Source organism: Tachysurus vachellii, chromosome 13 (genome assembly GCF_030014155.1).
Source record: "Tachysurus vachellii isolate PV-2020 chromosome 13, HZAU_Pvac_v1, whole genome shotgun sequence".
Lineage (NCBI taxonomy): Eukaryota > Metazoa > Chordata > Actinopteri > Siluriformes > Bagridae > Tachysurus > Tachysurus vachellii.
In genome coordinates this window covers 20,458,969-20,482,080 of record NC_083472.1, presented here as the reverse complement: position 1 = coordinate 20,482,080, position 23,112 = coordinate 20,458,969, and the positions used below count along the sequence as shown (strand labels likewise).

At 38.4% G+C, this 23,112-nt stretch overlaps 1 protein-coding gene across 2 annotated transcripts in view; it reads right to left on the bottom strand.

The window, feature by feature from the left end:
- The window catches only part of aff2 (AF4/FMR2 family, member 2), a 229,188-nt gene that overhangs the window by 159,640 nt on the left and 46,436 nt on the right, over nt 1–23,112 (bottom strand). For both annotated transcript variants that reach the window (XM_060885366.1, XM_060885365.1), the window contains exon 2: nt 11,231–11,351. In XM_060885366.1, the coding sequence (XP_060741349.1) occupies nt 11,231–11,351 (121 nt within the window). The remainder of the gene's footprint in view (nt 1–11,230; nt 11,352–23,112) is intronic.

Below are 23,112 nucleotides of genomic sequence, written 5' to 3'. Positions count from 1 at the left end.
ATTCAGATTTCAGAAGAGAAATTGCAGCAACAACACCCCATTTCATAAGACGAGGTTTATGACTAGAGATTGAAACATCAGCTTTCTGAGTTATTTCCCCGTGTCCTAGTCAGCGCCAGTGTTTGAGCAATGAGCTGATGCACTGTAGTTTATATTTGCTTTTAAAGTTATATTATTTTCTAGCTATAAAATTGGGCTTGTTTCTTTGGAATTCACAGGACTGGCAATATCCTGAGCTAAGGCTGCAAGAATGATGGATGGTTGCACATGTACATGGATGTGGAGGTGCGATGTGTTCTGTGTGTTTTTTTTTTTTGTGAAGCGTTGAGCTTCTCCCTTTCTTTCGCTTTCTCTCTCTTCAACAAGATGTTGGCAGTGTTTACAAAAGAGCCTTGTATTGCTCCGCCACAGGCTCTTAGAGTTTTGCCCTCAAGCCCAAAGGCCAACAACTGAAATGGTAATGAAGGTACCATTGCTCTTAGATCTGCATCAGAAAGCAATGAAACCTCACACTATTTCAACCCTAAAACACACACAGCAAACGTTCTTTACGCTTTACTCTTCTTCAGGATGTCTCTTGGCAAAGGTTCAATATTTCTGCCTTTGGATTCCTGTGTTTCAGATCACATAAAGAGGCAGGAACAGAAAACAGCAGCGCTCTACTCAGCCATTAACGCTTCCAGATGAGCGATCGATACTGGCTTAAATGAGCAAACTCCAAGCACACATCATCACAAATCAATAGTGAGCTGGGAGAGTAGGAAAGAATATGCACGTGCTGAAGTGCCTGTACAATTGTCTTTAATGGGTGTGTGTATTGAAAAAATCTAACATGCTTTTCAAATGATTTCAATAGCTCTCTCCAGTGCTTAGAGTGTTTAATTATGTCTACACGTGCATCTTTAATGCACATAACAAACAATATACTCTAATTGAGATTTGAATAGAAATTAAAATGTACGATAATAGCTTATTAAAGGAATACTTGTGAATCTTTCAAGCTAATTTCTATCTCTAGCATAGATGTGATTACTATAAACACGATTTTTGATATATTTACATGAGAAATACAGGTTGCATGATGGCTTGTAGATATATTAAAAACAACAGGCAAAGTGTTAATGGAATTAAATGGGTTTTTTTCTGAGTTTGTGGTTTTAAAGCCGGATGAAACAAAGAGACGTTTTCTCAATTCAGTCTCTACTATCAGAGAGTAACAGACTGAATTTAAGAAATAATAATTTAACTAATTTAAAGGATTAAATTTTTGTTTTTTTGGTTGAATATATTGTATGAATGAATGAATTATTTAATTTTAAGTTTGTTTGTTAGGTTCCTTACAATTATTTATTTATTTATTTATTTATTTATTTAAAAAGCTTTGAAAACAAGAAACATGACATTATGGCATTTTTTTTTATTTTTTATTTACTTTTTGTAAAGTTATTAAAGAGTGTAAATATCCTAACTCACGGGAACATAGCCGTATAATATTTTTTTTAAAAAGTTCATTATTTTAATGTTTGTTCTATCAATCATTGTTTATTTATTTATTTATTTATTTATTTTGTGACTAATTTTTAGGTCACACCTATACTAAAATGATTTTTAACAGATTTGAATATTGAGCTAATTCTCATTTGTCTGTTAATTCTACATCATAGATGCTTTGGACGATTTCGTCTATGCAATAAATACATTTAAGCGTAAATACGTTTGCATCCTATATTCATACGGCCCAGCTCGAGCTTCCCTGTTTCCATAATTTTGGATGAATAACTGTCACTGAGTGAACCTGTTGATAGAATTTGACAGCCATGACAGCAGTCACTATTAAGCATGGCTAAATGTGGAGACACTGCACTCAAGCACACATTCACAACTCTCCAGAGACCAAATGTTGGACTGAATAAATTAAGCTCAATCCACTGACTTGCTCTGGGTACACACGCATGCATAAAACATAGCCAGGGTGAAGAAAAAATGGCAGAATATGTGATAGAAGACAGACAAAAACAAGGCATTGTGTAGGAATTAATCATTTACTCTGGGGTTCTTGACTCAGCGAGTTACAGTAGTGGTAAATTTGGGAATATTTACCTTTGGGGTGAAAAAGAAAGAAAAAAAAAAAACATGCACATAGACACACTCACACATGTACACACTTGCGTACACAAACACACACACACTGCCTGAAGCAACAGAGAAGTATGGCACCGGCTCCAGAGTGCTGACCTTGGCAGCCAGAAAGACCTTTATAGCCACCTCGGACACGGAGCGCGGCAAGATCTGGACCTCGGGGACTGATGCTCACCCTGAGGGAGGCACTTTTTTCTTTAGGATGGCATCACCAGGGCGGCTTTGAAGGTGCCAGGCGGTCCTGCAGCCAGTAAATTAGCCCCAAATAGCTGTTAACAGCACAGTTCCATTAAACAGGATTTAAAGGGATTAGCTAATAGCAGTCGTAGATAAATGTGTGTGTGTCTGTCTGTGTGTGTGTGTCATGGGTTGAGTGGGGGGGAAGGCATGAGGTTGAGAGGAAAAAGTAGTTGACAGGGGAATAAGAACCAAAACGCTCACTTCCTGCTGTCTTCTAAGAGAAATCTCTCAGTGACATTATTAACAGCAAATCTGTTTTAACTACAAATCCAGAGAGTGGATCATAAACACTGAATCACAGCGAGACTGGCTTGTATTCACATCTTTCATCAGCGCCGTTACCTCTCCGGTGCTTGCTCAGACAAAGGCTGAGTGTGGCGTCATTACATAACTATGGCTCAGCAAAGCTCTTTCCTGTCCAAATCCCGCTTGTTTTTTTTGACAGCATGGCTTGCTGGGCGGCGAGGGTTCAAAGCTGAATGCGTGTTTCAGGACGGTGACGCAAATCCACAGCTGCTCGGTGGAATGCTAGGACAGCAAATTCTTACAGGTTGGATGGAAGACAACAATGTATCATTAAAAAAAAAACACAGAGAATAAAAATTCTCATTTCTTATTGGTTACATCTAATCCCCTTATATACTGACTGGTATTTAACTATAAACAATAAAAAAAAAGAGTCCATATTCCATAGGCAGGATCATTTTCTTTCTTGCATTTATTTTCTAATACAAGCTAAATTAGCGATGAATACAACACGAATAGTCTCACAAATTAAATTAATCATTCCCCTATATTCAATATATTCAATATGTTTTTTTTACTTGCCCAGCAAATCCCTGCACAATCCCCCATGTCCTGCGTCACAGGCTGTACTAGTGTTAATTTCGTCGGACGAGACGAGACGAAATATGTTCGTCAACAACCTTTTTTTTTCATGACTAAGACGAGACGATGACAAGACTGCACCACTGTCCAAAAACGCTGACTAAGACTAAATTAACATGCATGATTGTTGACGGAAAAAAGACGAGACGAAAATGTTTCGTATAAAATAAAAACTAAGATAAAATCTCTCTTCATTTTCGTCTACAATTGTCTCTGCTTTTTCATCAGCTACGCCTTTAAAATATTCAGAACGAGTTTGCGGCCTCGCGCTGTTTAGTGTGTGCGTAGAAACAATTCGTCCACACGCCGCATGTCCACCCTAGGTCTAGTTAGGCTTTTTGTGTTAAATTATATTTCCTGTCGCTGCGCAGGCTCTTTTATTGTACATGACAGCTTATTTCCCGATGGCCGGTCTTTGCATTACGATTAAAAGCAGTGTCAATAAAGTTAAAAATGTGATGTGCAGTCAAGTTCGAGTGTATGCACTGTTTAAAGGAGTGTTCTCAACTTCTCACTGATACTTTTGTGATTCGCGGACTGTAAATAGGTTGTATTTTAGGCCCACAGTAAAGTAGGCCTATTCTTTTCAGTTTTTCTGAGTATATTTATTTTATTTCTGATTTGAACAGAAACATGAGACACAAGGCAACCAAAACAGTTTTAAAAACCTTTGTAACAAGTCGTCAGTCGGAGTCTGTTGGGCCCCAGCTTTTGAGTTGTGTTGGTTAAAATAAAATACTCTTCAGAACAGGTTAATCATTTGTGAATGTGTCTCCTAAATCAGAAATTGAAAACCAGACACGTTTAACATTGGCATTCAACAAAAATCATTCAACAAGTGTATTTTGTCAGGTAATTATGACATTTAACCAATGTTTGAGTTTTTTTACTGAAATTTTTATCAGTAATAATCTCAGTAATAGTGTGTTATTTTAAAAAAAGACTACAATTTTTTGACTAAAACTAGACTAACAAAAAAAGATATGTGAATGACTAAATATGACTAAAACTAATACTAATAAAGGACATTTGGCACAAGACTAAGACTAAGACTAAATTAAAAATAGGTGACGAAATTAACACTAGGTTGTACTATTTCTATTGTGATATAAAGTGAACAAATGTTCAAAGAGCTGTCTGATGAGAAAAAAAAAAACTCTCAAGAAATCAAGCCATGAAAAAAGTAAAAGAGAGGAAAACAATAACCGCATTCTAGAGTACGTTGTGGTCGATATCAGTAGTAGTGACCCAGATTTAGAGGTGAAGAGAACATTCATAGAGGTTCTAAGTAGAGTGCTGTGATGATGAAACTAATTTCTGAGGCTAAAAGGAAGATTATGTGCTCGGATGAAAATAAATGACATATGGGGCTGACGAGACAGAGAGAGAGGACTATACTACAAATGAAGGCTAAAGTGTGCCTTGCTTTGAGATGACTGTAATTAGTCTTCAAAGAAAAGTATCAGAGATCAGAGTAACATTGTGAGATGACCAGCTTGTGGGTTGTGGTGTGGCAATTTCAATCCCTCTTCCCTTGATACTTGGGCATTAAATCTATAGTTTAAACAAAAATACTGTAACTTGGCAAATGAATCAGAAGTGGCATCAGTGCTAGAAGAACGTAAATCCTGTTTCTTGTCCTGATGAATTACACTGGATTGTTTGACAGGCTCTGAAAATATACATGGAAGCAGATGTCATGATGTGATTATCCTGTCTCTAAAATCTCTATCAAATCATGTGTGTTCCATATGGCAAATGCGTCGCTATTATCTGTAAAACTAGTGTGTGTTAGTAGATATTGTGTGTGTGTGTGTGTGTGTGTGTGTGTGTGTGTGTGTGTGCGTTTTACAGTCTGGGAAAACCTGTTGATTGTCATCGTGTCTGCACTTTTCTACCAACAAACATACAAACATAAATATATTTTGACCCAAAACAACGTGGAAGTGTTTATATTTAGTCTGCTTTCTGCTGTATAAAAAGCCAGTTTAACAAACACAGTGACAGAAACTGTCTGACTAAAGAAGTTTTGATAGCTAAGTGTGACTTTTCACACTGTGAACAAGTTACACACCGTAGCGATAGCCGTAGGGACGGACAACAGATTAGATATGAGTGAATAAATGAACGAATGACTTATTTCCTTACTGAATTCGAGTGAAGAACCGACACTGGCTTGAGGTTAAATGAGGTTTTCCTCAGGTGATGAGACAGTGACTGATGCGGACGATGGTGACGATCAAAATGAGAAACTCTTCTTAAAATTTCTTATTACAAGCTTATAATTCATTAAGATTCCTGGTAGTTAAATATAATAGAGGTAGGAAGGACATTAGCTTGTGATGTTATTGCCTGATATTTGATCTGAAATCAGTTTTATATCCGTAAGCATTATTAAGCATTAATATAATGGGTTGCTATATAATTATATTGATTTCTAATCATGTATTAACAGTTTCCTGTGAAAAACAAGGCATATTATTATTAAACATAAAATACCTCTCGGCTGGGCGAGACTTGAAAAGTCTGTTAGTCATTCATTCATTCATTTTCTACCGCTTATCCGAACTACCTCGGGTCACGGGGAGCCTGTGCCTATCTCAGGTGTCATCGGGCATCAAGGCAGGATACACCCTGGACGGAGTGCCAACCCATCGCAGGGCACACACTCTCATTCACTCACGCAATCACTCACTACGGACAATTTTCCAGAGATGCCAATCAACCTACCATGCATGTCTTTGGACCGGGGGAGGAAACCGGAGTACGCAGAGGAAACCCCCGAGGCACGGGGAGAACATGCAAACTCCACACACAAGGTGGAGGCGGGAATCGAACCCCGACCCTGGAGGTGTGAGGCGAACATGCTAACCACTAAGCCACCGTGCCCCCCTGTCTGTTTAAAATTAAAGGCTGCTATTAAGCTCACTTGATCTATGATCAAATGTCTTCGTGTTATTTATTATAATAAACGATATTTAAAGTCTGTTTCTGCTATAAAGTCTGCTGTAACTGAGAACAAGAAGTATAAGTATTTGACATGCATCATTATATGTATAATTCTATACATGAGAAGACAAACCATTCAAAGAAACGGTAACTAAAGTCACTTTAAATGGCACATCAGCCAAAAGCCTGGAAACGTGATGCCACTTCTGGGCAAGATGCAGTTTTTTTATTGACTGCCTGGGGAGTGCAGAGAAGTAAGCAGCAGCATTGATCCTGAATTCTGAACCTCTGAGGTTTTCCTTGCCACTGTATTGACAGCACTTTGAATCGGCTTTCATGCACTTTCTGTGGGAAAAAATCAGTCTTGTCACCTGCTAACAGCTGGCTTAGGACACAAATCAAAGAATGGAGAAAAAGAGGGAAAGAAAGTGGTGCCTGTACTCGGTGCAGCTTCCCGGCTGAATGAAAGTCATTTAGAGTGCAGGGGGAATAAGTGTGTGAAATTAACATTTTGCTGAGGCTTTTACAGTGTGCATAACCATAAGATAAAAAAATTCTTCCCTCCAGACTTGCCAGGCTTCATAGTTGGTTGCGCTGAAGCATATGTCCTTAAAAAAAAATATTTTGGAGTTTAAAAAGAAAAAAAAAGGTTGGGATTCATACATAATGCTTAAACTTTACATATGAATGAATGAATTAAAATTAATCCATTTTTAATCCATTTAATTCATTTTCATTTTTATAATTTCATTCTTATTTATTTATTTATTTATTTATTTATTTATTTATTTATTTATTTATTTATATTTTAAAAATCATTCCCGAAATTCATCATATTAAAATAATCGCTCTTAATCTTGTTTTTTCCCTGGGCTTTAAATATCTCCTCATTTATCATTATAAAAGTGATGAAACAAAAGAGCTTTCAACAGATAAGACACATACGGTTGTTGACCTGAACAAATAAGGGACTGGATAAAAAAAAACTAGTAATATTACTATAAACCAAAGTAAATATTGAAATATTATAATAAATTATGAAAAAAATAAACAAGATTTTGAAGTAGCTGAAAATCTGATGGGATAAAAAAGTACTCAAAGGAGGTCCAAGATGCCTATAGAACCTTGTCAGGCATTACAAGACGTTTCTCAAGCTGTTCTTTGTAGAAAAGGCTTCACCAGGTATTACAACCCGGGGTGCCAATACATTTGGGAAACTGTGTTATTTGCGGTACTTTTTAAGGAAATTTTTATATCACTGGACAGCTGAAATTTAGGAAAATTAAAAAACTTCAACTTTCCAGTCGTTTGGTGAACCTGAGCTCACTGTAGCCTCAAATTCATCTGCTTGGCTGAAAGGAGTGGAACCAAATGCACCATTCTACCATATCTTAACCACCTAACGGTTCAACGTCCTGTACATTCTGATGCTTTTCTGCTCACCATGGTTGTAACATGTGGTTATGTGACTTACTATAGCCTTGTTTTTTTTTTTTTTTGAGCACTCTCACCTTCAGGGCTTTTTCACCCATATATCAATTGCTAGTTGGATGTTGTTTTTATTCTGTATACTGTATAAACACTAAGCACTGCTGTACATGTATATTTCCTTAAATACTCAAACTGTGCCCATCTAGCACCAAACAATCATGTCACAGTCAAAGTCACCTTGATTGATGTGAACATCATAATTAAGGTTCTTCGTCCGTATGTGCATGATATTATATGTTACATCGCTACCATATGATTGGCATAAATGAGCAGGTGTTCTATTAAAGTGGCCGGGGAATATAAATATTAATTTGTTTATTCCAGCATATCTATTAATTTTTAGCGCATTTACATTAAAGGTGACGGTGATTCTCAAGTTATTGTATGAAAACAAACAGAGATGGAAAATCAAAGCTCACTCACTCACTCATTCATTCACTTTCTACCGCTTATCCGAACTACCTCGGGTCACGGGGAGCCTGTGCCTATCTCAGGCGTCATCGGGCATCAAGGCAGGATACACCCTGGACGGAGTGCCAACCCATCGCAGGGCACACACACACTCTCTCATTCACTCACGCAATCACACACTACAGACAATTTTCCAGAGATGCCAATCAACCTACCATGCATATCTTTGGACCGGGGGAGGAAACCGGAGTACCTGGAGGAAACCCCCAAGGCACGGGGAGAACATGCAAACTCCACACACACAATACGGAGTATAATATGAAAATGATTTTATTTGGATGCCCTTTTTTTTTTTTTTTTTTTTTTTTATAAAATAGCAAGTTTGCCTTCTTTAGCAACAATCAATAGCTAATAATCAATATCTGTCTTCTGAATCTAAAAAAAGAAAGAATCCAACCAGAAATCCTGGATCTTCACATTCACATCTATGCTAGGTAACAATTCTTCATCAGCCTGAGTGGCACTTAATTAATGGAGTCTGGAGCATTAACACATGCTAAACAGTGGGTTGCGCTCTGATCGTTGTTAGCTGTTAATAACACCACCTGTTAATAATGCCACAGTCACAGTATGATAAACACAGACCTATGTGATGAAAAATGGGTTCCTGGCAATGAAACAACAGTGTCTGTGTTTGTAATTTTACACAGAGTGATATAGTTAAATGCACTAATTACACAATGTGTGGCATTTCTCAAAGTTTGTCCAGAAAACAACTTAACAGTTTGTCACTGCAGCCATAATTTCTGCCAATTCACTTGCTATCAGTAAATCAGGACCGAGAAAATGCCTGTGGTCTTGTGTATAAAAATACAAGTATTCAGGTTTTGTCCTCAAACTGTTTAATGGTTGGTAGCAAGGAGGCAAGACCATCCATCCATCCATTTTTTGTAACATTTGTCATACACAGGGTCACAGTGAGCCTGGAATCTATCCCAGGGCACAAGTGAGGAACACCCTGGATAGGGTCCCAACCCATCACAGGTCACAATCAGACACACATTCACATGCCACAAACAATTTACAGATGACAATCAGCCTACAGTGCATGTCTTTAGCCTGGGAGGAAAAGGCCTGAGTGCCTGGAGGAAACCCCCAGCCCTGGAGATGCAAGGCAAACCTGCTAACCACTAAGCCTCCATGACCCCTTGTCAATAATAAAGTGGTTAAAAAACGATGGGGGTAATTAAAAATTGTCATTGGCACAGGTAAAGAAATTTTGTAATGCTTTCGGAAATAATGAAAGTTTATAATAACAAAAAGTAAAAAATTTAGTCTAATAATTCTGGTAGGACTCAACTTCAACGATCTAAACATCTCAACAGCCAACACCAAAACACTACATTTTACAACCTAATGTACACTCAGGAGTCTACTGGAGAGGACTTAGCACTTAATTATTTATGAGGAATTGTTCCTGGGTGTGAATTACCCCTGAATGGAATAATTAACTCTGTTATTTATTTATTAATTTTTAAATAAACATTCAACTTTAATCACAAGTGTTTCGGTTTTGAAGTATTTTGTTCAGTTTGAGTGGACGAGTCTCACACAGCTGAGTGAATGGACTTTAATACCTAAATAAAATATCCTCTCAATAGGGATGGGCAGTATGACAAAAAAAGACATGAGGAAATACAATATCATTATATGAGAACAAAACATTAAATACGAACATACAGAAAATAAAAAAAGAAATAAAAACTACCAAATATTAACATCAAATCAGCTGCTTGTTTTTTTTTTAGAAAAAAAATACTGTTACTAAGTCTAGAAAAATAAATGATATTTTACTTATATAAATATAAAGAAATTAAAGATTTACATTTTAAAATTTCTGTTTAAGATCATTAAAAAACATTTAGGACTGATTCAAACATTTAAGATTTGTTTAAGATTAATAGAAAAAATTCTATTTAAAAAAATATATATAAAACTATAGTTAAGCAACATCACACCGGTAAGGATGTGGTTACACCGAATATCAGCATAAAGCTACAAGCTGAGCACTTCAGCTAAATACAGCACTACAGATATTTATTATAACCACACAAATGTCAGACAGAAAAAAGAATGATTGAAAAGAAAAGTTGAAGGGCTCTGCTGATAATACTGGGTTCCCTTCTTTCTTTTACCTTCATCGTTTAAGCCTAAAGTTACGGTCTTGAAAAATCGCATCGTTCACCATAACGGTGATGTTGCTAACACTACTGTAACAATACTGTAATGATAGTATGGTATAATATGTGGTAGCTCAGTGGTTAAGGTGTTAGTCTACTAATCACATGGTTGTACAGTAAGTTTGAATCACAGGTCCACCAAGCTACCACTGCTGGGCCCCTGAGTAAGGCCCTTAATGCTCGGTTGTATAAAATGTAAGTTGCTCTGGATAAGGATGTCTGCCAAACTCTGTTAATTGGAACAACTGAATTTTTAAGAAACAATAGATGAAACATATATAGGCAGAAACACTGAAACATTCCAACATGGATATATGATAAATGAGCGTTATTGGAGCGCTATTATCATCCGATGAAATTAGTTAAGCGGAACTAACTGCAATATAATGTGACACTGTTTATCACAATCGCAATACTATATTGAGACATAGCCCAGTCCGTCAACTCGCTTTCATCCCTCTGCGTCCCTTTGAAAATAGTCGCAAAAAAAAAAAAAAGTTTCAAAGTCTTTCTAAAGTGTGTATTGAAAAATAATGGCACGATTTTTTCTCCGTAAAAATGTTATTGCATATGTTTTTGTAAGCCAAAACGGACGTCATATAAATCGTCGCTGTTGCTTTTGCTTTTACATGAAAAGCTTCCGAACATACCACCGGATTAGTGGCTCCAGCCAACTTTCCTATTTTAACTGCTCTGACCACCTCATGAGGTGTGAATACTGGGATGAAAGTAAAAAAGCAAAGGAGCACGAAGCAGCAAATAAAGTGGCATGGGCTATCAGTATTAAACCACTGTTCTCTTTTTTTTCTGCTGGGGCAGAGCTTGCGGTGTGAAATGAAAGTTGTTGATTGGACCTCTGTGTGAACTCTTACCTTGTATGGCTCACCAAACAGATTGAAGCTGGTGGAGAACAAATCTTCATCCTGCTGCACTTCCTGGGTGCGACGCTCCCATTCCTTCTTCTTCAGTGCTGAACGGTCCTGCTCATAATGGCTGTGAGAGAGAGAGAGAGAGAGAGAGAGAGAGAGAGAGAGAGAGAGAGAGAGACGGTAAGTATGATTTGAGTTGGCATGCAAGAAATCAAACGGCGAAAAGCCTCCGCTTTTACGAGATGCAAGAAAAGCTCTTATCTGAGCCTGAGCTGATGTGAAGCAGACGGAAGGAGCGCGGTAAAGTAGACGGATTGAAGCTTAGTAAAGGACAGCGCTCTGGCAGGAATCGACAGTGAGAGGGTATCAGGCCTCAGGGAGAGTTCCTCTCAATTTAAAGGTCCTCAGAAGGCAATCAACACAGTGACTCTTACAAGAAGCTCGTTTGAACTAGTAGCAGCTGCCCCTGAGTGCACCTCAAGTCTGTACCATGAAAGCAGAAAGTGATAAAAGATCAAACTGATCCAACACTGTTGAAAAAAAAAACAACCCTATTTTCATTTCCACCTTTCCTTTTCACAGCGACCGAACTACTTGACAGAAAGCGTTGTACGGCACTAAATTAGACACCAACAACAGAAAACACAGGTGGAAGTGACTGGGCTTAGTTTCGTACCCCCGGGTAAACGAGGTATTACCATAGCATTAGCATAACGGCCTACATTCCGGCAGCGGAGACGGCGCCGTGGCCCGAGATTAACACAGACGTCCCTCAGGACCTAGTAGCTGTAGTATTAGTGTCTGCCTATACGCGAGGATCTGCGATCAACCTCAGAAATGAAGAAATGTTGATGTCCTGATGAGGCCATCCTTGCTTCCGGCATTTTGCATATTATAAAGTGACATAGGGTTCGAGTGTAAGCTTGGGTATCATACATACTCTAGATATCTGTGTTGGTTCCTTAACAATGTTCTCCACTTTTCACTGATTTCACAGAAACAGACAGACAGACAGACAGACAGATAGATAGATACTGTAGATAGACAGATATTGTCCCTAGGTGGAAATGAGTGTGTAAACAGGAGTGTGAATGACGCTCATACTAAGCATGTTCCCAGTTTGTGCCCCTATTCCAGGGATGAACTCAGGAACCCAACTGATCTTTTTGCACAGTAAATCTTTGCAAATTCACACGAAACCTGCACACATAATGCACTTTATTCATTAACTGCTACACTACGTTCCTATTCATATCATCAGTCACTGCGTTGTATTCATACGCTGTAATTATTTCTATATTTTGTCTATTTATTTGTACTCTGTTCTGTACAGCTAATCCCATTGTATTTCATTTTCTTTTACCTAGCATTTCACTGCATGTTGTACAGTGTATAAAGGTGTAAGAAATGCAATTTGAATTAGAATTTTCGATGATGATAATAAGGATAATGTTAAGGATGGAGTTTACACTTTTTCTTGCATCTCCTGTAGAGCACCTTATATAGCGCTTTTAACAATGGACTTTGTCTCAAAGAAGCTTTTCAGAACATAAGAAATATAGTACAAAAGGCTTATTATACAAAGATAAATATTAAACAAAAGTTCAAGATTAATATTAGACTTATATTTAAATGTGTTTGTATTTATCCCCAATGAACAAGCCTGAGGTGACTGAGGTGACTGTGGTGAGGAAAAACTCCCTTAGATGGAAGAGGAAGAAACCTTGAGAGGAACCAGACTCATCCTCATTTGGTTGACACTGGAAGGTGTGATTATAAACTGTTATAAACAAAAGAGAGTATTATAATGAATAATATCCTTGGATTTTCCTTCATTAACATCATCATCAGGTTGGCCTATATTAAATATAACACTCCTGTGTCACTTATCAAGCGTTATACTGAACAGCATTTCGGATCCTTCGGAAAGCGACGCAGCCTTTAAGAGAGCAGCGAGCGAGCAGGCTTGTGAGAGTGATGGATAGGACCTGGAGACAAAGAGCTGGAATAAGTTTGTTCTCAATCCGCCCTAGCTATTCCCCGAGCCACTCCTCGGGGTCACCTGGCTTTTACGCCGCGTCTAATCCATCATCAAATTATTCCAGAAAGGGTGTGGAATAGAGCTGGCTAAGAAAAACGAGAGGGAGCCAGGAGGTGACAGCCACTTCTTCTGAGGGTCGGGGAAAAATAAGCGACATAAAAGAAGGAATAAAAAAAACAATAGAGAGAGAGAGAGAGAGAGAGAGAGAGAGAGAGAGACAAGAGGAGATTGACGCCGGGCCCCTGGCTGCCATGACAGCAAGATGTCAGTTATGTTTATGTCAGCTCACCTGACGGATAATTTTGATGTGCTGATAGATCACGTTTATGGCTGTCAGAGGCGTTATCTCGAGAAGATTTCCCCAGAAGAATGCAGCCCCTTGACACTACATTATCCAGTTAATGTAAAGCAGGACGAGAAAGAGTGGTGGCATCTTGATAGTTAACCCTTAATGTTCAGGGTTCAGATTTGTAAAAAAAAAAAAATATATATATATATATATATATAAACAGGATTACGTGGTAGGGTGAAGAAACTGGGCCTGATTAAGTTTGAAAAAATTTAATAAATTGAATTATTATTTTTCATTAGATTTTTTATTTGTATGTTTTTGTTCTACTTTATTTATTTTATTCATTATAATTGATATAATAATTTATCCCTTGTTCTTTTATTTACATTCCCATCGATATGTAAATCTAGATTGCTTAAAGAATGAATAATCGATAAACATGACCTATATATGAAATAAATAAACTAAATAAATAAATAATACAGTGTTCATTCATGTTTCTAAGATATATTTTATACATTTATTATTTTTTTTGCTACGCAACCCAAAGATAAGGACTAGGACATCTATTGCTCAAAATAAAAAAGGAAAAAAGTAACCAATCAGTAAAACCCTAGTGCAGACTGTATGGGTAAAGTGTGATCAGTCGACAGCTGAGCAAAGCCTCGAGGGATCGACTTTTATAAGGATGAGGATTTTTCTTTCCTTATCCGTATGTTGCACGAACAGATTTTTTTTTTTTTTTTTTTTTTTTTTTAAAAAAGCGTCTTCAGCCTAATCAGCATCGGAAGAGCTTATTTTATAATGGGGCATGACATCAAGCTTGATGATGGTGTTGTGGAATATGTCCTCGTCTGTGAAACCCCCATCCAGCCCCCATGATCCACCCCAACCCCCCCAAACCCCCAAACCCCATCCCCTCCTCAACATATCCTCCACACCTTTCCCTGAAGCCAGATGGAAAAAGGAAAAACTGAACAGTGACATCCTTCTGTAAACTGAATAAATTTAATCTTAACTGAGCTCTGCTGCTTTTGGATGATAACAGACAATCTTGCTCTCTTTTTTTCCTTATACACTCCCTTACTTTCTTGTTTAGCCCTGAACCTAACGCCCAGCACCGCCCACCCACCAGGAAAGCTTCGAATAAAAAAAACTATAATAAGTGGCAAGTGAGTGCCTCCATTATTAGAGCGCCACAACAGTGGGTCTGATTTCAGATTTAAGCAGCAATTATTAATTTGAAGCACTGGCTAATTAAAAGTACAGCTAATCATTTAGCCTCTTGTTACAATTATTTTGCTGGATTGTAATTATATGGACCTGCTTATCGTCCCCATTAAGCCGATGACAGCGGAGGTGGAGATCCGCTCGAGTTTCTTGATTTGGAAGCGCTGGGATGGGATTGATTGCAAGGGAATGATAGGGGCCCTTCATCGGGAAGATGCCAGTCTGCATAAGTGGGTTGACGGCATCGCCTGAGGGGGAAAAATCTCAGCACTGCGGATGCTGGCTCCCTCTTTTTTCTTTCTGCTTTTTTTCCCCCCAGTTCTTTGTCTCAGAAGCCACTACTGACTCTGTCAACCGCTAGTGTCCATGAATGGAAAATGGGATTCAAACAGCCAAGGTGATCATTTTATACAGGCGGAATGGCTTGTCTGAGACAAATAAATAAAGAAATAAATCTCTGAATGCTACATGCTGATATTAACAGAATCCGTATCCCTCGTTACGCAAACCAGCTCGTGCTCGCTGCTGTCGACTTGCTGAAAATGTAATTGCCCACATGGAAATAACCAGCATTTCAAAATGCCAGCCTTCCTCCAAGGTACTTGGCAAATAGGTGGACCTGCATGTAATATAAATGGCCGTATTAGCCTGGGTTTTGTCTCCAGGAGAGAGGGGAAGTGACAGGAGAGTCTTGTCAGAGGGCAGAGCAGCTCTCAGTGAGATTAATGAGTGCCGCTGGCAGTAATTGCCAGGTGCCAGGTTACCACCCTGACCACTGACACCACTTCTCCCATTGGGATTCTCTCCATCTCCTCAAGGAAGCCTTTGTTTTAGCTCACAGAGGCTGGACTACATCGCTGAAACACAAAGCAAGCTTCGGTATCTCCTCGTCTTTCACCCCGTTACCTGTTCTCAAAACTGAAACTCGCTGATATGTTATCGCAGTGTGAGGAATAAAACAAAGAGAGCTGTTAAAGAAAAATCATCCACTTGCATCAAACATCGCATTGCGAGTGTGACGGGATTCATTTCCTATACAGGCAGTTAGCAAATGTTTTTATTCCACTTTTACCACAGCAATGTTTACGTTACAATTTTTTAATGATGAGAAAAAAAACATATACAGTAGACATCTCACTTACGTTAGCAGATACATCTTATCTTTTTCTCACCTGCTTTCTTCGTTCTCTCACTTTTTAGGTTAATGTAAAAAAACAACAACCAGAATTTGTACTTTTGCTTACAAAAAAGCTAATAACAGCTAAAATGACAAATAATAACACATTTCCTTAATATGTGTATTATTAGAGTTAGATTATACGAAGCATCCGACATACCAAGTCCGTGTTGTGGAGTCGTTGCTATAGAAACACTTCTATTATATTATCTCCGATATATTTCTATATCGTTTCAAATATATTTCTACAGAACTCACACTGCAATTAAAAAAAAGAAATTAGTTACACTGCATTACAGCAAAATTGCTCTTGTCTATCTCCACAGCCCTTTTGACTAACAATGCAAGCGCTCTGTGATTAACTACATGGGCCAATTAGAGACTGCGTCTGGAGTCTGCACTATATCTGAAATGTCATCCCATGAATATTGCAGGAGCCGAGCTCAGGCGTGTTTCCAGATTTTGACCCAATTTAGTAAACAGACCTCCCCATGCTGCGGAACATCATCTCACTGTCTGCACATGGCATAAAGCTCTGTCTGACAATGCAGGGATTTTACACCAGAGACAAGCATGGATCTAACAGCCAAACTCTCTGGTTGGTCACGAGCCAAATGGATGAAGGACATTTTCCTTATGACATCAGAAAGCGAGCTAAGTGCGACACCCTGCGTAGTCAGAAACGGATAACGCCGATTACGCCTTAATGGCCTCAGTGTTCGAATTAATGTCTTTTTTGATTGCCATATTTCACATTCGCATTGAAAGAAATTTACCACAGTTATGGTTTAGTACTTCTGTTATAAATTTCGAAAGCTCTGTAACTTACGTACTGGTTTCCTGACAAATTCAGGTTTATATTAGAAATAAGCCATAGGACAAAAAAATATATATATAAAAATAAAAAAATTAAGTAGAACTTTAGTTTGCCTTTTTTTTTTTACAGTATTATTACTATAATCTAATTAATGTCTGATATTCAGGTTTATAGTTTCATAATGATTTTATTGAGTAAACAGCATTACTTTAATGCCTTGTGCACACTGTCTAATAAAAGTTTGAAATATAAGTACCATGTAAAGTAAAAAAATACCAGTTATATGACTCGATTTTATGCAGAGATGTCAACAATGCTAACAAGAATATCTCAGCAGGCAGAGATGAAAAAATGAAGTGAAAAACAGCATTTTATTGCAGAAAAGCTATAAGTGGATGCAACCGCTCCATGATGAGGACTTAAATGAAAAAAAAAAAAAAAAAGTAGTGCAATTTACTCTGAGATCAGAAGCAATAGCTCTGCTCTCCTGTCCCTTGGTTCACAAAATCTATGGTTTGCATTAAGTCCCAGGTCTAATTTCTGTCGACAGGAAGTGATCATCACCACAACAAAATCGCCTACCGCTACAGCTAAATCATAGACACGCCACCTATGCTTTATGTTTATATCTATATGTTGAACACAGCTTTGTTAAATGCACCTAGTTTGGTTGTAGTCCAGCTGTATTCCCACTATTGTGTTACTTAACATTAAGCAGATGTAAATTGTGTATTTACTGTATATCGTCGCTGTCGTGCGGAATCCTCGTATCTCCAAAACCGTTATTTTTCAGGAAATTAAAAAAACGCTGTACCTTATCTGCAGTGCACAGGGTTTAGTCCGCGTTGCAGTGGATTGTCTTGCGCTAAATTCCTCCCCTCAGATGAGCACCAGAACTAGCGGGGGTCAAGATTTTTTTTTCTTTGAGCCCAGTGTTTTGAAGACATTTACCTCAGAAGACGCGTTGATTCGTTGCGACTCTTATTAAGGAGAAATATGGCGCGAATCTCTCCTGCGGAGTGAGGAAGAGGTGGACAGTTGAAGTGTCCAATGGAGTTATGAGATTTGCGCTCAAGCTATTTTCTAGACTTTAGATTGGTTAATAACTTGTAAAAATAACAGACCCACGTGGGGACTGACCAATAGCATCGATATGTGAAAAAATATGAAATTGACCAAATTTGGACATACGAGGTTTCCGCCCGACAGCGACGATATGTACATTGATATATAAACTATAATCACCTCATATTACTTTCATATTACATCAAAGTTCTCCATTGTTATCTAATAAATGAGTAAAATACAGTGGCAAGCAGGGATCTCCGGAGTCCAAACACTTTTTGTGAATACCGCCCCTAATTTCCAGAAACCACAGATGAATATACTTAACAGGGTATTTGACTGTAGCTCAGTGTCCACGTTCTTGAAGTCATCATTAGAAATAAGAAATCTACATACTGCTACTGACAGATTAGGACAAATCTGAACCAAACCCTTCCTCATATGGATGACTGTAGAAGAAGCCTTTATTTTGTCACATATACATTACACCTTTGGAGGTTGGGGTCAGAGCCCAGGGTCAGCCATGATAGAGCATCCCTGGAGCAGAGATGGTTAAGGGCCTTGCTCAAGGGACCAATGGTGGCAGCTTGGGGCTTGAATCCCAATCCTCTGATTAACAACCCAGAGCCTTAACCACTTGAGCCACCGCTGTCCGTGCCTACAGCCCCAGCCTTAACAAAACACCTCGGTATCTGGTCTTGGTCTTGAACAGCCAATTACATGTCATTTGTAGTAAGTGCATTGTTGTTGATCCTGAGCTCAGGTTGTCGTCTGTATTGGGTTTCCTTGAGGTTCTCTGATTTCAGGTAGATGGACTAGCTAATTCAAGATGTGAATGTATGAATGGAAAAACTGGACTGTGGTATCAAGTACTACTATACAATATAAAATAAATGCTTATCAAACACTAAGAACTCTGAAATCCAGTATGCAAATAACATCCCACGTGTAAGTGTATTTATTGCATGCGACTTGTAATCACTACTCACCTACACATGTTAAACACCCGGTGCTTGTGTAATGTAAAATAAAGTGTTACGCAAACCTCCGTTCTGAATTAAAAAAACATCTGTTCAATCAAATCCCATTCACACTAGGCTTCTTCTACAACGCAAATCATCTGTCAGAAAGCCTTTAACCTCTAGCCTCTAATTATTCCAAGGCAGTTCTCGCTTGTGGTGGAGGACAGCGTGACAAAAAGAGAGAGAGAGAGAGAGAGAGAGAGAGAGAGAGAGAGAGAGAGGGTTTGATGATGTGGAAGGAAGATGAAGTTGGCAGTTCGGTGACTACCTCAACATGTGACATTTTTATTCCAGTGTGTCTGATAAGCTTTTTTTTCTTCCATTTTTTTCCCATCCATTTTTTTAATTAGCATTTTTGCACCGCTTCACAGCCTGCTGAAAGTCTACACAAATATTCCACGAAAATCATGTCCTGAAAAATCAATGCGGTACAGAATCTAATACTGAATTAGAGGATTTAATTGAATGTGTTTAATACTGAGCCTCAATCAATACACTGGCCTTAATGAAACCATAGGGGGAAAAAAGCATATTTAGTAATACTCTTGTGTTCAGTTCTTTTGAACTATTTTCTGTCTGTAAGGTTTTCTTTGGCATTGATTGTGATGTTCCTGTTGCTTTTTTTTTCCAGCGACATCCGATCCTCGAACAAAAGCAACTCGTCCTTATTCTCAGCCATAAAATCTTTAAACTGGCCAACGATTGTGAAGTAGCACAGCTGGAGCAGGATCCTGGTTAATTATAACCGGATTTTCTTGAATCACACGCTGTTTGTGATCGAATAGCAATAAAATAAAATAAAATGTCGTGATAGACTGCAAAATGCAGGACATATAAAGGAAAATTAATCTTTGGTCAGTGTATTATCCGCGTATGCAAGTCGGCTGTCAGGCGACGGCTAAAAGAAGTCGGTTCATCCGTTCCCGTGGATTAATGCCACGTGATAATGACTTTTACCTCAGAACTGTTAAATTCTCGAATCTGATGTCAGAAGGTGTTGATTACGTTCACACTGCAGGTAAAAGTGGCCCAAATCTGATTTTTTTGGGGTCAAGTGACCAGGTCAGACTTCTTCAGGAGTAGTGTGAACACTCACATCTAGCCCAGATCTGATTTTTTCAAATCAGATTCAGACCACTTCCATATGTGGTCCTGAATAAGACCCAAATCTGATTTTTCCCAATGTGGCCGCAGTGTGAACAACCAAGGCGGATTTGATGCGACTTTTACGTCAATCTACATCGACATTGGTCACAATTATGCGCCGGCGAGTACGCACACAAACGTGACTACGCCTACAAAATGGATCAAATAGTCAAAAGTTGCCCTCGACATTCAAACATTTTCAAAACACTGCGTCTCTGTGCTGCCATTTACACAAACATTTAGAAAGAAAAGCGAAAATGCTTACTTCCCTCCATAACCTCGCCAACTTTAGCGCAACGGCGTGCTGCGTGTGACATCATTGTTATTGTTCGTTTGCGCACGCGGGTCAGTTCGATACAGCAAACAGTTCACACTTGTATCTGATATAGGCCACATTTTAAAAGGTAATGTGAACAGCCAGACAAAAAAATCAGATCTGAGCAAAATATCCGAATTGAGCATTAAGACTTGCAGTGTGAACGCGGCTTTAGTTTTCTATAACCGCGGCTCTGACAGTAGCTCTAATGCAAAACACAGGGACTTTTACAACAAGCGCTCAGTACTAACCGTGATCGATAATAAACTGTTAAAAATGTCTCCTATTTTATGTAGGAGTCTCTAGTGTGAGCAATTTGTAAGGGTAAGTTATGTTTTCAGCCAGTGTACAGTACAAGATACAACATAGTGTTCAAGCAGCAATGTGTGGGGTCCAAGCACCTTTTTCAAACACTGCTCTTAGCGACCAGGTTCTCGCGAGCACTAATATGAAACCGTAGATGACGATTCTTAGCAGATTTTAGTTACAGTGGATATTAAAAATGATAAATTATTATTTAACAGTTATGGAAGAAGTCTCCAATGTCAGTGATTTGTAAAGGTGAGTATGTTTTCTGCCATAGGAAACATGCAGAAAAACAAAGCAAAAGTTGTTAAGTGAAAACAGGTACTAACTTCAACATACATGCAACTATAAAATGATTAAAAGTACAATGCTTTGATTTCTAATTGCTGACAAACTGCTGAGCAACGAAACAATTCAGGACAAGAATCTGACTCCGGAGTAGTAACACAGACTCTGTTTTGCACCAGGACGCATCACACAACCTCTACACTGATTATATTCCCATAACAGCGCAAGTGTTTTACATGGCTGATAGACACATGTGTAGTATGTGCCAGTGAACACAAGCTTATTAACTTCCTATTCGCTCCAGTATATACAGCAGTCCTATTTTTTCCCACTGGCTCCCTGTCACTCATTAAAAGTGCCATTTCCACTCAGCGCCAAACATCTTAATCTTCTAAATAACAATCTTTTGCCAATGGCTCTAGAGTACACACTAACAAAACTGACAGCCTGACAAAACAGATGGACTGACAACTGTGTATGTATGTGTAATATATACCACAGTAAGAAATCTAGAATGACTTATTCCTGGCACCGTTTTGCCTTCGCTAACTGCGCAGTTGTCTGTAGTACGGTCCTTGCCGTTCACCCCCATTAACCTGACACGAACGCTGGCAGACCCAGATGTAAATAAACTGACAGAGCAGCTGAAAACAAGTGCGGTTTTAGTCACGTCTAGACAACCGCGATGACCTCATGAGCAGCACTCCTCCACACGTCTGCCCGGACCTACGCTACATTTCACACATGCTAACACATCAAACGATGCTCCCCGATTTACTAAAGCTTAGAATGTGTAAAAACACGTGCAAACTCGATAACACCCCAAAAAAAACACGCGAGCTGATTTGCTAAGAGGATCTACGACGGGTTGTGTCTTTTATATGACCGCAATAGAATGTCTGGTCTGTTTCACGGGTTCAACGGTTTAAAAGGAGGTGATATTTGCGTCAGATATAAGACGTATTTATAACAGCAGCTTAAGTAAAATAAAAATACAAATTGAAATAAATAAAATAATACAAAGTGACAAAGTAAAAGAAAAAATTTCAAAAAAATAAAATAAAATAAAATAAAATAAAATAAAATGCCCTCCTCACAATAGAGAAATGTAATGTCTGATTATGTAACTGTAAAAAAATAGCTGCTGCCCACAACGACACCTTAAGTAAGTGGACCTGTCATTAGTGAAGGATGTAGTGGAAAGCATTGTGTAAAAAGGTTGTTAGGGTCATTTGAGCTGAATCACTCTTTTTTTCTTCTAATGCTGCAGTCTAACCTACAGAAATTAAGGCACAGATTCCTTCTCTTCTGTCACATAGCCAAAAATAAGATGCACAAATGTAAGTGCACCTAATAAGATGAACCTCGTGGATCATCATCAAGCATGTATAATTCAATTTTCTGTCTCGGCTTGGCAAGAAGAAGAATATCTAATCATCATATAGACTTGCTTTTGAGCTGAAAGTTCATTTTACAGTATTGATCCAATTATTTAATGAGCACAATGCGTGACCAGCATGGAGCCATCTCACAAGGAGCAATCTAACATCTGGCTTACACCTCCAGGGTTGGGGGTTTGATTTCCACCTCCGCCCTGTGCGTGTGGAGTTTACGTGTTCTGTGCTTCGGGGATTTCCTCCAGGTACTCCGATTTCCTCCCTTACCCTAAAGACATGTGGAGTAGGCTGTAGTATGTGAATGTGTGTGTGTGTGTGTGTGTGTGTGTGTGTGTGTGTGATGGGATGGCACTGTCCTGGATGGATGGATAGATGGATGGATGAATAACCAAAAGAAAGAAAGAAAGAAAGAAAGAAAGAAAGAAAGAAAGAAAGAAAGAAAGAAAGAAAGAAAGAAAGAAAGAAAGAAAGAAAGAAAGGATGGATGACCAAAAGGAAAGAAAGAAAGAAAGAAAGAAAGAAAGGATGGATGACCAAAAGGAAAGAAAGAAAGAAAGAAAGAAAGAAAGAAAGAAAGAAAGAAAGGATGGATGGATGACCAAAAGGAAAGAAAGAAAGGAAGAAAGAAAGAAAGAAAGAAAGAAAGAAAGAAAGAAAGAAAGGATGGATGGATGACCAAAAGGAAAGAAAGAAAGAAAGAAAGAAAGAAAGAAAGAAAGAAAGGATGGATGGATGACCAAAAGGAAAGAAAGAAAGGAAGAAAGAAAGAAAGAAAGAAAGAAAGAAAG